General features: G+C 45.3%; 3 protein-coding genes across 8 annotated transcripts; 1 reads left to right on the top strand and 2 right to left on the bottom strand.

The window, feature by feature from the left end:
* Positions 1–527: 527 nt before the first annotated feature.
* On the bottom strand, positions 528–6256 carry LOC147185734 (protein FAM89A-like). The gene is made up of 2 exons (XM_086104518.1): positions 5822–6256; positions 528–3441 (listed from the first exon to the last, which is right to left on the bottom strand). Exons 1-2 carry the CDS (start codon positions 6068–6070, stop codon positions 3157–3159), a joined length of 534 nt encoding a protein of 177 aa, XP_085960644.1. The 5' UTR covers positions 6071–6256; the 3' UTR covers positions 528–3156.
* Positions 6257–8326: 2070 nt separating this feature from the next.
* On the bottom strand, positions 8327–13060 carry LOC147185733 (DNA-dependent metalloprotease SPRTN-like). Of its 5 annotated transcripts, XM_086104034.1 has the most exons (9): positions 13025–13060; positions 12829–12933; positions 12655–12733; positions 12529–12561; positions 11309–11511; positions 10828–10927; positions 10549–10677; positions 10213–10474; positions 8327–9694 (listed from the first exon to the last, which is right to left on the bottom strand). In XM_086104034.1, the coding sequence occupies exons 3-9, from the start codon at positions 12661–12663 to the stop codon at positions 8886–8888; spliced, it is 1545 nt and encodes a 514-aa protein (XP_085960160.1). In that variant the 5' UTR covers positions 12664–12733; positions 12829–12933; positions 13025–13060; the 3' UTR covers positions 8327–8885. The 5 variants fall into 5 exon arrangements, with proteins under 5 accessions (XP_085960160.1, XP_085960164.1, XP_085960163.1 ...); XM_086104038.1 differs by lacking the exon at positions 13025–13060 and having other exon boundaries at positions 12651–12733; positions 12829–12946; XM_086104037.1 differs by lacking the exons at positions 12655–12733; positions 12829–12933; positions 13025–13060 and adding an exon at positions 12317–12411 and having other exon boundaries at positions 12529–12559.
* Positions 12166–15421, top strand: LOC147185732 (exocyst complex component 8-like). Of its 2 annotated transcripts, XM_086104032.1 has the most exons (7): positions 12166–12600; positions 12679–12977; positions 13065–13251; positions 13517–13805; positions 13932–14185; positions 14359–14607; positions 14952–15421. In XM_086104032.1, the coding sequence occupies exons 1-7, from the start codon at positions 12307–12309 to the stop codon at positions 15357–15359; spliced, it is 1980 nt and encodes a 659-aa protein (XP_085960158.1). In that variant the 5' UTR covers positions 12166–12306; the 3' UTR covers positions 15360–15421. The 2 variants fall into 2 exon arrangements, with proteins under 2 accessions (XP_085960158.1, XP_085960155.1); XM_086104029.1 differs by having other exon boundaries at positions 12679–13251.
* The last annotated feature ends 299 nt before the right edge of the window (positions 15422–15720 follow it).

The following is a 15720-nucleotide window of genomic DNA, read 5'->3' as shown; positions in this document are numbered from 1 at the left end:
TTGAATTTGTTGCATCATCCAGTATTTATGGACTGAAACATGATTTTACAACCGATAAAAATAACAAATACTGAATTAAGAACTTTCCTTTTCATTTTCAGAAGCATTTTTTTTTTTTTGGTTTTGCTTTCTGTTGCTACACCATTTGTGTTCCAATATCAGTTTAAAGTGTTGTGGCACCATCATCGGAATAAATGTAAAATACAACCAATTTCCTTTGAAATAGTAAAGATCCACTTTTATAACAATGAAAACAAACGCATTGACCCATTTATGCGTGTTGTGCTCACCGGTAGTTCGGAAGCAGAAGCGCCTGTGGTGGGAGAGGCTGCGGTTTCAAAGCCTCCCAAAATGCAAATCGAGGCATTGAAACGCTAGGCACGCAGCGATGCGTTCAGGGAACAGCGAGAAAAGTAGGCCAGAAGACGCACACAAAGGAGGAGAACCTCCTGCACCCTTGTCATGTAGATTCGGGCGTGTGTGTTTTTCATTTTTAAGCCTTTTCTGGAATAAAATGCTGAAAAAAATGTGTGGAATCCTTTTATTAACTGATATCATCCAGAAACGCAAACACGGGTGTCGTCGTTTACAGAGGAATGACGAGTCGGAAACAACAGCACCCAATGAAAACCTTCATTGTACGATTCACCATGTCGCAATTAGGAAGCGTAATGAACTGGCAAAAAAAAAAAAAAAAAAAAGTACGACATTTTTCCAGAAAAATGCTACAATCCGGAAGCACGGCGTTATGTGCTAAGCTAATGTTAGCAGCGGGAAGATTTGATTTCATGTTCATTTTTAAAAAAGCGTCACTTGTGCATGGTAGTAAAGCTTACAGGTGCGGAGTATGATTTAAAACCATCCATTCATGATGTCATGGAAATGTTTGAGGCTGTATTGTAAGACTTTTGTGCTACAAAATGACAAATGTCAATTTATCGACGGGGCGCTAATATGTTAGCATCGAGTTGCTGGTGTACAATTTCAAGCATTCTTGTGTTGGTTCGGTAGTTGTTGCATTTTCTGTGTTGAAAAGAATATTTAATATGGAGCAGCCTCAAGATAATTAGACCTACTTGGACCAAAGTATGCTGCAGAGCGGAGGTAAAACGTCAAGCTAGCGAGGTTTGAGATTCATTTCCAAGCTCAAATCCCCAAAAAGTGGAACAATGTCATTGCTTAACCAAAGCCTCACGATATACAATACAAGCAATACAATTCGTTAAGACTGAGTTAAGATACACAAAAACAGTTCACGGAGCATAAATAGCATGTAGCATAACGGCTAATAACCACAAATGTGAAAACCGACCGGAGAATGATGACAGTGTGTTTCAAATTTTGCATTGTGTCTTTACAGGGTGAGTACTTTTGCTTCGTTTAAATTATCTGGTCGACGACTTATTTTTTGTCAACACTCGTGAGACATTTCAAAGTGTTAAAATGCTACATTGCCAGTGCGGTTAGCTTTAGCCAGAAGCGTGATTAGCCTGCATCCCGTTTTTAGTCACCACTTGATTCATGAAGGCACTGGTAGTGAAGACATCCAATGACAAGTGTGCATCGTTATTCGGATTTCACTGCTATGACTTGTTGACTCATTTATACGGGTGAGACAAAAAAAAACATTCAATACATTACGATATTAAAGTGTTTTGGATATGATACCGATAAAGCTGCATTTCAATATTCCTTGATCATTTGCTGTTGTTTTCCAGTCAGTCACTTCATTAGGTACACCAGTGAATACATTTCTCAAAAATTGAAGACAGAGCGACCATTTTGTTGGCCCACGTCAAGTTCTCGAGCGCACAAAATTTCCCACATGACCCAAATAAAATTGTGACTTGTGTTGGAGGCACAAATAAATGACGAACGACCAATCGCGATGAAGTTACGTACTTGTATTGGATCAGGTCTAGCTAATGAACCACTGAGTTAACAAAATCTTAGCTCTGCTAATATCGCTCATTAGCATAAGCTAAAGGCACAGCTAACCCTGCGCTAAGTTATGGACATTCTTGGAGATTTTTTTTTTTGTACATTTCACAGATGTAGTTATGGTATTGCCAAGTGCCACGCTGTCTTTGGTCATGCGAAATATACAGACATCGATGTTCTAAACGCGACGGTTGGCGACGCAAAGACGGAGAAAAACGCAGTCAAGCACGAGTAGCATCTGCACCGTCCAATTAAAAGATGACAAAAGAGAACAAACGAACTGGGTGAGTGCGATGTTCAGATGCTAACTACGAACCCGCAACAATTTTTCATTCTTGAGCACTTCAACAAAATTGTGCTGCTCTAGTGGTCCACGACAGTCTGATAGCTTTCGTCGAAAATATTCGCAGAATTTTGACATTGTCGCTATGATGACATAATCTACTTGGAAATTTCAGAAGGCCACCTTGTAAAATCATTCCTCTCAAATAGATTCAATTCCCGATACCTTCACTGGAATCGTAAATCATAATCCCGGCCCGGTCGAAAAGTATGCAAGTGCCATCCGACCGAAAACTTTTAGGTGGCATTCACAAGCAAACAAAACTGTGCTAACAAAATGCTTATTCGGTTTAAATTTTTAGCCCGACTGGTGAACAAAAAGGCCACCTGGTAAGATCACTCCACAGTTTTGCTCAACAAATTCCATTTCCGATGTCACAGTCCAATGCTTTGCTACGCTCAAACCGTAAATCTTATTTTTTGCCATTTTCACACAACACTTATAAGCCCCCCCCCCCCCTTATCGTATTATCATCCCTCTCGAGATCGTCACGATCGGTTGGTTAACAAATTCATTCTTGGCCGCAAACTTCTGAAACTTCCAGGGGGGGGGGATATTCTGTGTGTGTGTGCGTGTGTGTACTCTTTTTTTATTTTTTATATTATATAATAAATAACTTTGTCCATACATTTATATGTAAATCCCACCGGATATAATAAGTGACCGGCTTAAGTTTAGAATTTAAAAAAAACATCTAACATACATACAGTATATTCAGATTTTTTTTTTTTTAAGTAAACAAGTCTGATACGACTTCATCGAGTACGATGAAGCTCCAGGCCGGGCCCCTTGCAGCATGAAAGTTTTGACTATAGGGGGCGCCACAAGGGCATCACATTCCCTGGTGCAAAAAAAATTACCACGTGGAGGCATCAGATGGTGACGCGAAAGGACTCCCAGCTGTCATCTTTGCCGACCCCCGCGTCGTTTTTGCTCACTTCCTCCGCCCCGATGCCACCGCCGTCGGGGTGCTCGCCGGTGGGCGTGGCGCCCGGCTCGGCGTAAAACTCGTCATCCTCGTCAAAGTAGCCGTTCTCCATCATGCCGAGGCCGGAGGCGGCGCTCAAGTCCTGGCAGCTGCCCTTGTACTCCTGGATGGACTCGTGCAGCGACCAGAGCTGACACAGCAGCGACATGTCCTGTTGACGCAAGCCCACCTGGAGGGCGGCGCCCACAAAAAATGAAATGATACTTTGGTTGCTCGATCTTTGCTTCCACACATCCTGTAACCTGATCACATGATTAGCCGTCCACTGGAGTGATCGCTGTCCCTGAAAGGGTTATTTCGAATTTGAAAGTGCGACTAAAAACGTTGACTTTGTGTAAAATTTCGAAGATGGGGTTAATTTTACTTTATGGGGGGAACTTAACTTGTTCAACGTTTTCTACGTAATCACGTTTTAGTACAAAGCTAACCAGGAGAGATGCTTAGGACACAAAGCACGACAGCTTTTATTGTGCGCTTTACAAATGTTGTTGCTCAAGTGAATTTTTTTTAACTGACTCTTAATGCCAGCACAAGAAAGCTTAAAATGTACAGAATTGCCAAACCTAAAAAAAAATTTTTTTTTTAAAATACAAAAAAATTCCATAGCACAGTAGGGTCAAATCCAGGTGAATTAGCAAACTAGCTAGTTTTTTTTCCCCGGTGTTATATTTGGTCTTCTCAAGACTACTGCTAGCAGGAATATATTTTGTCGCTCAATTACATATTTTAATGCTCGTAAAAAAGGGACTTTTTTTGTTGTCATGAGTGGTCACAATTGTCACATTTTTTGGGCATACCCGCCAAGCAAATGTTCGATGCGTTAGGTCATGTCGCCATTTAGACTCAAGCGAACTGAGTTCATAACTTGGCACAGTTTATTCAGACCCAACCAGTTTGCCGCGCGGAAAGTTTGCCATATAAATCAGTCGACTCTTTCAAAGTAAATACCGCGCACTGTTTGTTGAACTAGCGACAGCGCTGCTGTCATCTTGCTTTTGTTTCAACCCGTCTGACGGTGTCAACCAAAAGGGAGCTTTGTTTTCTTGTACTTTTTTTTTAATGAGAGGTAATATGACACAGGCTAGCTTGAGCGTCACATTTCAACGTTACTTTGCCCGCTTGCCATCCAGCCGACAAATGCGCATTGTTTGACCCGAGGTCGACTGTGTTTGCCTGAGTCAACAAATCACCGGCGTGCTAGTCGGGATTTGTTCGAATCGCTATCAGTAAACTGGGGAGTGACCACTCAAGAGTGCGGCCGCGCGCCAAACAGATAAAACCTAAAAAACAATTTTAGCAGCACTCGTATTCCCGCCCCCTGGCAAAAGAGATGATGTTTTCCGTCAAGTGACAGATTGTTGTCGGCGGAACTACCGAAGACGACTTCACGAAAGCCGGTCTTGGCTGCTGATCGGGAAAAACCCGGGCCGCAGGCAAGGAAGCGAAGCGGTGGCGGTGGGGTGTTCTATTTGACATGTCACACATTCTTTTGTGCGCTATAAAAGTATGCCAGGTCAAGTTGATCATGGTAATTGTACAACAATTGCATATTCAGAAGAGCTCGAGGCTTCACTTGCGTCAACGAATGCCACACGTCATTTAGAAAACATACAAGTTTGGAACTTGTAAACAGACATGAATTTAAATGCTAGCCTGTTTTCTGGAATAAAAACTCTCTGCTACAATAATTAGGGACCCTCCGTTATGGATATTTTTTGGTATTTGGCAGAATAAAATTCTGTCCAGTTAAAAACAAACAAAGAACAAAGAATGAATCAACTAACTTTGTTTTTGGTCTCTTAACGCTTACACCAATAAAGATGTGTTCCACAAGCAGAACAGTTGTTTTTTTGTTATTTATTTTTTTGTTTAATTTTACAACCTGAACAAAAATTGGCCATTCTATTTGTTTATTTATTTACTTATTTGTTCATTTTTGGGGGGGGGGGAGTGAATGTTATTACCTTTGTATTATGTTGGAATGTAAAAAAGCAAACAAAAACAAAACGTAATCGTTTGCCCATTTTAAAAGCCAATAATTTAAATCGATCAATTAATCGGTCGGCCCCCCCCAAATGTTTTTGACTCACTTTAAATCATGTGTAAATCGAGAGTTGACCAACTATTCATTGGCACTTTTAAAAGTTGCATTTTGGCTTGTTTCAGGGAATGAGCTGCACATTAACCAAATTTGTCAGACGATTCCAAAATGGACAAATGAAATCAATAATAGTGATTGGGCTACGTTTAAAAAAGCTTTGTGATATAAAAATGTTTCTTGAGAGCGTCTGGCTTTTAAATCACTTGGCAGTCACAGAATCACAGAAGACAAGTCAGTTGCAAAGGGGCTCGAAAGAGATTTGAAAGTTGCCATTTGTTTTGATCGAGGTAGTCAACGGCACACAACGTACAAGCCGAATTTACCGTTAAATACCACTAATAGCAAAAAAGATCACGTAAAGTGATGAGAGGGTTGTATAAATAAACAAAGCACGAGGTGAAATCAAAATGCACGTGATAATCAACGGAGTCTGCCTCCACAACGTTACCATCTCTTTCCGCAGCAGAGCCAGGGCGGCGTCCAGGTTGGCCGGTTTACTGGCCAGCAGGCTGTCGGCGTTGTTGCGTCCTCGGCTTAAGTCGTCCTGTATCATCGTTTTCTTCATGTACATGCGCTCCATGTCCCTCCAAGAGCCGCCGCTCGAGTTGAGCAAACCGCTCAGGCTCTTGGGCAGCGGCGGCAGCCCGTCGATACACGCCATTCCGCCCGCCGAGCCGTTGGCCGACTTCCCGTTCATGGCGACGTGATTACAACCGAGTCGAAGGTGGCGAATGTCACTTTGATGAATTTCACCGACGGGCGCTTTGTGTTTTAGAGAAGAAAGCTGCTGTTAAGTCCTACAAAATAACCAAAGTGCGATAAACTACACGTCGCCCCAACGCGAACAGTGTCGCTTGTCTCTCGTGTTGGCTCCTGCTGCCGACGCCATGTCAAGTCCAACTGGGGGGACGAGGAGCACTTCCGGTCTACGCTTCACACGTCAGAACCGTCCAGCGATCTACGCAAGAGTCAAATAATATATTTGCGTATGTATGTTAGCTATTCTTTCAGAGGAGATTACCTTAATTAGTCAATAAAATGTCCCGCATCCGTGTGATTAACCTTGCGAGGAAATTAAAGTACTTTGGGATTTTATTTTGAAGTAAACTTTTCTGCCTGTTCTTGTTTGTTCCGTTAAAACTGACGCTCTAACAAAAGTCAACTTCCTGTGCTTTTAACATTAGCTGCAGAGAAAAGAAACGGTTTCAATTTTGTTTTTCTCATTCTTTATAATGTTTTTAATCATCATTTGTATTTTTTTCTTATCAAATCATATTTCAATTTCATAATGTCAGACAAGGCACAGTATGGATAAAAAAATTAAACCGGAGGACAAAAGAAGTGGTGCATTTTAATTTGTGATCACCTCAGTGAATTGTGCAAGTGTTATAACATGATTTAATCCACCACGTTGAATTCAAGCAATAAAACTGTTGTGTGCGTGAGACAATAGTACAAAAGACAGATGGTGTGCTTCAGTTCCAGCCCCACCAGCAGGCCCAGGCACCACAATAACAGGACAATATTGTTGAAAACTGTGCACAAAGCATAACACACACACACACACACAGGAGAACTGAATACTTTTCAGGAAAAAAAAAGTCAACCTGCTTAAGTTACAACCTACCAAACATGACATCATTCAAGGTGACACAGTATACCTGAAATCGCTATCATAAGGACAGTTAGGACGGCGGAAAAAATCGTTGGCACCGCCCTACCCACTCTTGAGGACTTGCACACTGCAAGAATCAAGACAAGGGCACGGAAAATCCTCCTGGATCCCCCGCACCCTGCCCACCACCTTTTCCAGCTACTCACCTCAGGCAGACGCTACAGATCCATGCGCACCAAATCCAGTAGACACTTAAACAGCTTCTTCCCACTCTTCTTGTACTACAAATACTGCTACTGGTTACTCTAAAATGGTTCAATGATTTGTTGTTTACGATGATACTAATGCAGCGTGTTATACCGGAGACAAATTCCTTGTGTGTTCTACATACTTGGCCAATAAAGATGATTCTGATTCTGATTCTGATAATACACCAAATGAATGCATAATTCACTTTGACACATATTTATGTCCTGGAAAGCAAAACATAAATCCTCACTTTTCCGAGCCATTAGCTGCATCGTGTCAAGAGGCTGATGCAGGACCAACTGTTTCGAGTGTATGTTATTATTATTATCAGTGTCCTGACACCAAAAGGATTAAGCGGGTGGGACAGGACCCCCTGTTGGGGATGCATGCAAATCCCAGGAGGTTTCTGCTAATCCACCGCTATAAAAAGAACAAGTTAGCATCAGTAGCTAATAAGCATTAAAAAAAAGAAAAAACATTAAAAGGTGGTCAAATGTGACCACTAAGGAGCATAGTGAAATGAAGGAACTTTTAATCATAAATAATTGGCAGCTCTTTATGTACCAACACTGTAACTCAGGATGTTAAATAATTAGCTATGCATCAAAAGCTAGACGCTACCATACTACTCTTGAGCCAGCTTCTTAGCATCTTTATTATTCATGTTCGGCAGCAGCTGTTTGCTCCTTCATTTTGCACTGAAGGAGACAAGGAGCTAAGTTTGCGCTAACAGCTGCTAGTTAGCCGCTTGCTCAGCGCGTGCTAGCTTGAAAGTTTTTTATTAATGTTTTAAAATTATGTATCAGAGCAGAAATATTTTTCTACCCCCACCGACTAAAAATACTCCTTCATGAGTCATTTCACTTCTTCCATCTGGACCAGCAGCTGGCCTTCTTCTACTCTTGACCTCTGACCTTAGCCCTCCCGCACGACTACGCCCACACGGGAGTGCCGCTTCACTTTTTCAAGACAACCACCGCCAAGGGAATAAATATACTGGTAATATTTAAAACAAAACCAAAAAATATATAAAAATACAACCGTTTGGCAGAGTCAAGCTAGCACAAACAAGCCCTTAAAAATACAGACCGAATTTAAAATATTTTATTCACATTTCAAACTGTAACCGTGTAACATAAATATACAAACTTGTACAAACATGTAAAAGCTATATTTGGTAACATCATAAAATCAATGGGAGTGAACGTGGCACCCATTCAGGCGGCGAGGCTTCCTCAAAATCTGGTCGCCGAAAAAGACCAAGTAAAAGCCATCGTGCCACTTGCAAAATGTGTCTCTGTTGTCATCCATAAATGGATGAATTTTGGGCTAACCCGTAGATAAAATGACGAAATATGATCAAATTAGGACCTGTAATTTACACCTTACCTTGAACAAACAAATCTCTTTCGGGTTAACTGTGGACAAAAGTCCATCCTACAGAATCTTCGAAAAGGAATTTGTAGGGCTCTCTTTTTCAATACGCGTCTTACCTCTTGTAAAGTAACAAGTTGGGACTTTTCACAAAAGGCTCAAAATATTCTGAACAGACCTCGCTATGATGCAGTGCGGAAACCGCAAGCACAATAACGAATCCATTTGGAATAATTAATACCTCTCTTCGAATACGTTCCTCAACCATGTGGGGTCAGCAGAGGCAGGAGTCCAGGTGCTCGTTGATCTTTGACTCCTGCACGCTGGCCTGACAAACGGGACACGTGACCACCGCCGGCGAGGACGACGAGGTGGCGGCGTGGCTACTCGTCGGCCCCGATTCCGTGTCGTCTTTGGTCTCCACCTTCAGCCTCTTGTTGAAGCCCTCAAAGACATCGGTCAAGTCGTTCAGCGGTCGCTTCTTCCACTGGGGAGCGTTGGCAACGGCCTTCCCCGACGGACGCTCGAACGGCGGCGGGGACGACGTGGATTGATGGTTCTTGTGATGATGATCCGAAGCGGAAGGAGAAACTAAAATCTTTGTCGCTGACTTTGTTTTACTTGGTGAGTCGGCCATGAGCGAATGATGGGTCGACTTGCCGTTGAACAAAACATCAATGGAGGTCTGCTTCAGTCGATCCGGTTCTTCGTGCTTGCTGCTGCCAACGCTATGACGACCAACGCCATGGCTACCATTGCCGATGGCAAAGTTGCTCCCGATGCCGTGACCACCGACGCCGCCGTTGTCGCCAACGCTTTGACGAGGCTTTTGGATTTTAACAGGCGATCCGTTAATGTTGACAAACACTCTGGTATTAGCAACTGATTTCTTGGCAGGTGCCTTCGGGTCCCGCGGCGCCGGCTGTCTCTCCGCGGGAAAGACTCGAGCCGGGGGTGAAGGCGGCACGAGTTTCGCGACTGTGGAGGAGGCGGGGCCAGCTGACATCTTCACAGAGGACGGATTCCCGCCCAGGACGAAGCCTTTGCCGCTGAATGCGATCACGTCCCGAATGTCCCGACTTCCTGAAATTGACAGATAATTACTCATCGTTCAATAAAACTTAATCTCGCTGGATTCGTCATACCAAAACATTTGGAAGCACGCCGCTGAAGTGTGCCTTGTGTCATGCGTAGGGATGACACAATGCCAATTCAAAAAAACATTCGAATTTAAAACATCAAAAAGGGGACCTTTTCTTCGGATCACAGAAAGAAATAGTTCAAAGCGAAGGAATAAAATGTGGCAATTTAAAAAACAAACAAAAAAAGGCAGAATGACAAGGAAACATTTTTAAAAAATCTCAAATTAAAAAGTCACGTTTACAATAAAAAAATATATAAGAGATTAGTAAAAATAAAACAACAAAATAACAAATGCGAGCCTAAGATGAAAATAAAAAACAATCCCTTGTTTGTATGTTGATAACATAAACAGGCATACAAACATACAAACATGTACGATTCTATTCATAAAAAGATGAACAAAGAAAATAAAAAAGGTTATCCCCCCCCACCCCCCCCAAAAAAAATCATAACACTACCTGCTGGCTTTTCAACAGCGGGCATCTTTTTGTCTTTTTTGGCCTCCTTCTTCTTGCCGTAGCCGTCGGGCTCCTTTACCTTGGTGTAGGTGCCCCCGCACGTCCTCTGGTGGTCCTCCCACCAGGGGTCCAGGGCCGAGGGGGCCCGATTCATGGCCCTCTTGACGAAACCCAAGTACGGCTTGCGCGTCTGGCACGGCCCGTCGCACCGCCACCAGTGCTGGCGGTACACGTCCACCTCGTCGTTGAAGTTGTGGTACACCTGGCAGGAAGGGGGGCTTCCATTAAAGCAAGAAAGAATTGCGTGAGAAAAGGGAAGCGAGCGCAGGGGCTCACGGTGATGTTGGCGCCGCTGTCCTTGTTGATGCGGTTCATGTGCTTGCAGAACTCAGGCCCGTGGCCGTCGCGGTCTCGGTTGTTCTGCGTCACGAACAGCAGGGCGTGGATCATCTCGTGCAGGAGCGTCTGACCAATACACACCACGCATTATACAACAATACATACATTATACAATTATATCAAAATATGATTATTACACATTTGTAAAAATAGCGCTATGAAACACCCGGCAAGGGGTGATCAAGAAGGATAGGCGAGCCGTCGCGGTGCTCTCACCTCCACCAGGTCTTTGCGGGGTCTGAGCTTGAGCAGCGGCTCGCTGAGTCTGATTGAACAAAGTCCGCCGCGACCCTCGTAAGAGCACACGCCGGCACACCTGCGACACCAGACAGCATTTAGCATCACTGAAAACAACAACAGAGGATTACAGAATGTCACTTGAACATTTAGCGATAGATGTTAAAGACCCGGTGAAGTGAATTCTGACATTTGCTTCAAAATACAAAACCTGTTTGAAGAGAATTGCTTCAGCATTGCTAGCTTGACCGTTAAAGTGCCTCGTTGTTGGCCTTGAGTGCATGGAGAAAGACGAATAGGGGAGTTTTTTTTTTAAAGTTAGGCTTTATAGTCAGGGTGTGGACAGAGACTAGCCACTTTAGAGTGCCTCGTTGTCGCGGTGTGAATAACCCCTGTGAGTCAATTCCCGTCACCGTCGGCATTAAAGTAGAGATACAGTATATTTCTATGCACAACTCACAGGGTCATCCTGGGGCTCCACTTGACCTCCACGCCGCTCAGTTTTCCCCAAAAGAACCTGTCGTTGAATTCCAGGAACATCGCACGCACGTCCGGGGTGGGGTCCAGAGTCTCCCACGACGCATCCACGACTGATAGCGGTCTCTCGGGCTTCCAGGGGACGAGCGGCCGGTCGTTCGCGTCATTGTCGAACTGCTCCTGAAGCTGCAGGGCAAGCGCATAGTCGTCATCCATGTTAACTCTGAACCCGGGGCCTCCGAAAAGTGACACCTACACTGCAACTCTGAGAGCGCCTGTGGAGTGTAAACTTCGTGGCCACTTATTGTCAAATAAGGATTTTTATTCGACAAACTAGGGAAATGAACGACTAGCTGAGTTGTTTACAACGTTTGCCGCCAGTATAGCCCTCAAAGGGCGACTTAATCCGGGTACTGATTTCAAAATAAAACGCCTTGTCCTATAATTGGGGTGAGAAAAGTGATGGAAGTAACACCGTGCCATATTAAAGTGTCACAATCAAAATTGAATTGGATTAATTTAAAAATGTAGTTCTGGATGTTCCGAGTAAGTGTGAACAGTCCCAAAATTCTGAAATGTTACACTGACAGTACCACGTTCACTTCTGCTTTTGAGTCTAACTAACTAGATAGAAACGAGCTTCCGTATCCGGAAGCCAGTGAGACAGTTAAAAACACACTCGGTGTTTATCAGTTGTTCTCAAATAACACGACATCCTGAAAACTCGTTTTTATGATCAATTCGCAGACAAAAATAAGCATATTTTCCTTGAAATTTGATTCCTCGTGTTTTAAAAATAGATTATTCTGGGCCAGCCTTTTTTTTTCCCGATCTCATGACGTACGAGGGTGTCACCCTGCTTCCTGTTTAGGTTGCGATCTGCCATGAACCATTTGAACCTCGAATGACTCCTTTTCTGTTCGTTTTAGTGTATGTTTCTCAACAATTTTGTCAAAGGTTGTAACTTAGTCACAATTTAAGATGTCCGAACCGGGAAACAGACTCCGCAGGTTGCTGGAGTCGCCTAATTTCGACCCACAGAATTACGTGAAGCAGCTTTCCCAGCAGTCAGATGGCGATCGGGACCTTCAGGAGCACCGGCAGAAGATTCAAAACCTGGCCGACGAGACGGCCCAGAACCTGAAAAAGAACGTCTACAAGAACTACCGGCAGTTCATCGAGACGGCCAAGGAGATCTCGTACCTGGAGAGCGAGATGTACCAGCTGAGCCACATCCTAACGGAGCAGAAGAGCATCATGGAGAGCATCACCCAGGCGAGTGTTACCACGAGAGAAACTAAAATATGATGTGCTAGCAACTTTACCTACACAAAGCATGCCCCCCTAATGCAGGCCCTGTTATCCACCGACAAGGATGAAACCTCCAAGGAGATGCAGGCCGCCTTCCCTAAGGAGAGTGAGGAGGTGAAGCAGAGGAGCCTCACTTCCCTTCTGGAGAAGGTGGAGGGAGGCAAGACCATCATGGATACCCCCGGGAGGCACCTGGTGTACAATGGCGACTTGGTGGAGTTTGATGTGGACAACATGTCTCCCGTCCAGAAAGTACACGCCTTCCTCATGAACGACTGCCTGCTGATCGCCACCTGGCTGGCCAACCGGCGCGGGGCCGTAAAGTACAAGTACAACGCCTTGTACGACCTGGAGAGCTTCGCCGTGGTCAACGTGAAGGACAACCCACCTATGAAGGACATGTTCAAGATCCTCATGTTTCCCGACAGCCGCATCTTCCAGGCGGAGAACAGCAAGATCAAGAAGGAGTGGCTGGAGATTTTGGACGAAACCAAGAAGAACAAAGCCAACAAGGAGCGAGGCAAAAAGGAGGAGGACAAGACGCCGACGTCTCCCATTCGGGTTGAAGTTTCCACCAATCCTTTTGATCAGGACGATGATGACGAGCAGGCTGAGGTAAGGTTGCAAAATCACGTTCATATTTTAAATTGGAAACTTCACATTGGACATCTGGATGTAGGGTGGAAGAGAAGAAGGCTCAAATCATAATTCAAGTTGCTCCGCATTTAGTCAAATGCCATGTAAACGGTTTGTTTACTCGTGGTGCCATCGGACATTTTATCACCCAGGAGTACGTGTGGCATTGTGGTGTAAATGCCTCCTGTCAAAGAACCTACAATGCAGTTTTAACTGAAAATATTCCACCTCTTTTCTACCTGAGGTGGAGGAGAGTGTGGACCTCGGTCTGGAGTGGATCCAGGAGCTGCCCGAGGACCTGGACGTGTGTATCGCCCAGAGGGATTTTGAAGGTGCCGTGGACCTGCTGGAAAAGCTCAACGAGTACCTGAAGGAGCAGCCGCTGACGACCAAGGTCAAGGAGCTGCGGGCCAAGGTGGACGAGCGAGTGAGGCAGCTGACCGATGTCCTGGTTTTTGAGCTGTCCCCGGACCGCTCGCTGCGTGGCGGACCTCAGGCCACTCGGAGGGCCGTGTTGCAGCTCATCAGGCTAGGTAACAAAGTTACCCAAAAGAAGAAACCACATTCAACAGCAAATTGACAGTTAAATGAATCAATGTCAAGAGACGAAATTAAAACAGCGGCAACACAGCATACCTACAAAAACTGAATGTTCCCAGGCCAGTCCACCAAGGCGTGCGAGCTGTTCCTGAAGAACCGCGCGGCGGCCGTGCACACGGCCATCCGGCAGCTGCGCATCGAGGGCGCCACGCTGCTCTACATCCACAAGCTTTGCAACATCTTCTTCACGGGCCTGCTGGAGACGGCCAAGGAGTTCCAGATGGACTTTGCCGGCAACACGGGCTGCTACTCGGCCTTTGTGGCGTGGTCCCGCTCGGCCATGAGGATGTTTGTGGACGCCTTCAGCAAACAGGTGAGGCCGGTGGTCCGCAAAATATGGTCGGCGGGCTTCGTACGGCCCGCTACTTTCTTAAATATGACCCGTCAATCACATACATGATCAACAGTTCTGGAACATTCGTTCCATTAAATTAGCTGGGTTTTTTTTTGGTCTAATCAATGACGATGTCGGGGCGTGGCGTGAAGGTGTTCGACAGCAAGGAGAACCTGTCGACGGCATCCGAGTGTGTGAAGGTGGCCAAGGAGCACTGCCTCCAGCTGACCGACATCGGCCTGGACCTGACCTTCACGCTGGAGTCTCTGCTTGTGAAGGATGTGAAGGCGGCCCTGCTCAGCTACAAGGACGTCATCGTCGAGGCCACCAAGCATCGCAACTCTGAGGAGATGTGGAGGCGGATGAACCTCATGACGCCGGAGGCTCTCGCCAAGCTCAAGGTGATCACGACTCGAATGGTAACAGTTGGATCAAGCGTGGCTTGATTGGTCTGACCTGGAGAGGGAGGCAAGGATGACGTAATCGAAAAGTGACTGTTGTGTTAACTCATTCAATACCAGCCAATTCTGGACCAAGTCTGAAAAAGAAAAGACGTTTAAAAACGTCTTTGGGAGTGAATGAGTTTTAATGTCAGTGTCATGGAGCTCACCCATGACACACACATCAAAATAATTATCGATAGAAGGTTTTAAAATACAACCGACGTTTTGATTCCCATCCGTAGTGTTCACAAGTCTGTTGTTTTATTTATTCTCTTTTTGGGGTGGCGACCATCGGCATGCAGGAGGAGATGCGCGCCAGCGGCATGTCGACGTTCGACGCGTACACGGGCGCAGATTGCTGGGTGAACCTGAGCTACACGCTGGTAGCCTTCACCAAGCAGCTGCTGAGCTTCCTGGAGGAGGCCCTGAAGCTTTACTTCCCCGAGCTGCACACGGTGCTGCTGGAGAGCCTGCGCGAGATCGTGATGGTGGCCGTGCAACACGTGGACTACAGCCTGCGCTGCGAGCAGGACGCCGACAAGAAGGCCTTCGTGGTGCTCAATGCCGCCTTCCTGCACGACTGCGTGCTGCCCGAGGTGGAGCGCCGCTTTGAGGAAGCCGTGGGGAAGCCCGCCAAGCAGCTGCGGGAACTCCGCAAGAGTACCCGGCCCGTCAGGATCAACCCAGAGAGCACCACGTCTCTCGTCTGACCTACTCTGTGCTTACCTTTTCACCCATTGGACTTGAATAAAAGGAACGAAGGGGTGGTAAATTACCTGTAAATTTTTGGAAAAAATACAGTGAACCTACAAACAGTGCGCCTATTTCTGGCGTATGCAACCTGGCTGTCAAAGGGCAGTACTGCATTGTCTTGTATACACAAATTTAAGATTGTCACAACTACAATGAGGACACAAGTCCTTTGCTGCCATCTTGTGGCGGATATAGGAAATTACATTTCATCTTGAATGACAAGATTGACCAGGAGGAAGTTTGGTCCTCAAGGCGGGTTATTTAAACTAAAGAGAGCAACACAACAATTCTGCCTTTACTGATGGACATTGTCACATT

The sequence above is a fragment of the Hippocampus guttulatus genome, chromosome 23 (genome assembly GCF_054856545.1).
Source record: "Hippocampus guttulatus isolate MCC_2025c chromosome 23, RoL_Hgut_1.0, whole genome shotgun sequence".
Classification (NCBI taxonomy): domain Eukaryota; kingdom Metazoa; phylum Chordata; class Actinopteri; order Syngnathiformes; family Syngnathidae; genus Hippocampus; species Hippocampus guttulatus.
This window is presented reverse-complemented; position numbering and strand designations above follow the sequence as displayed.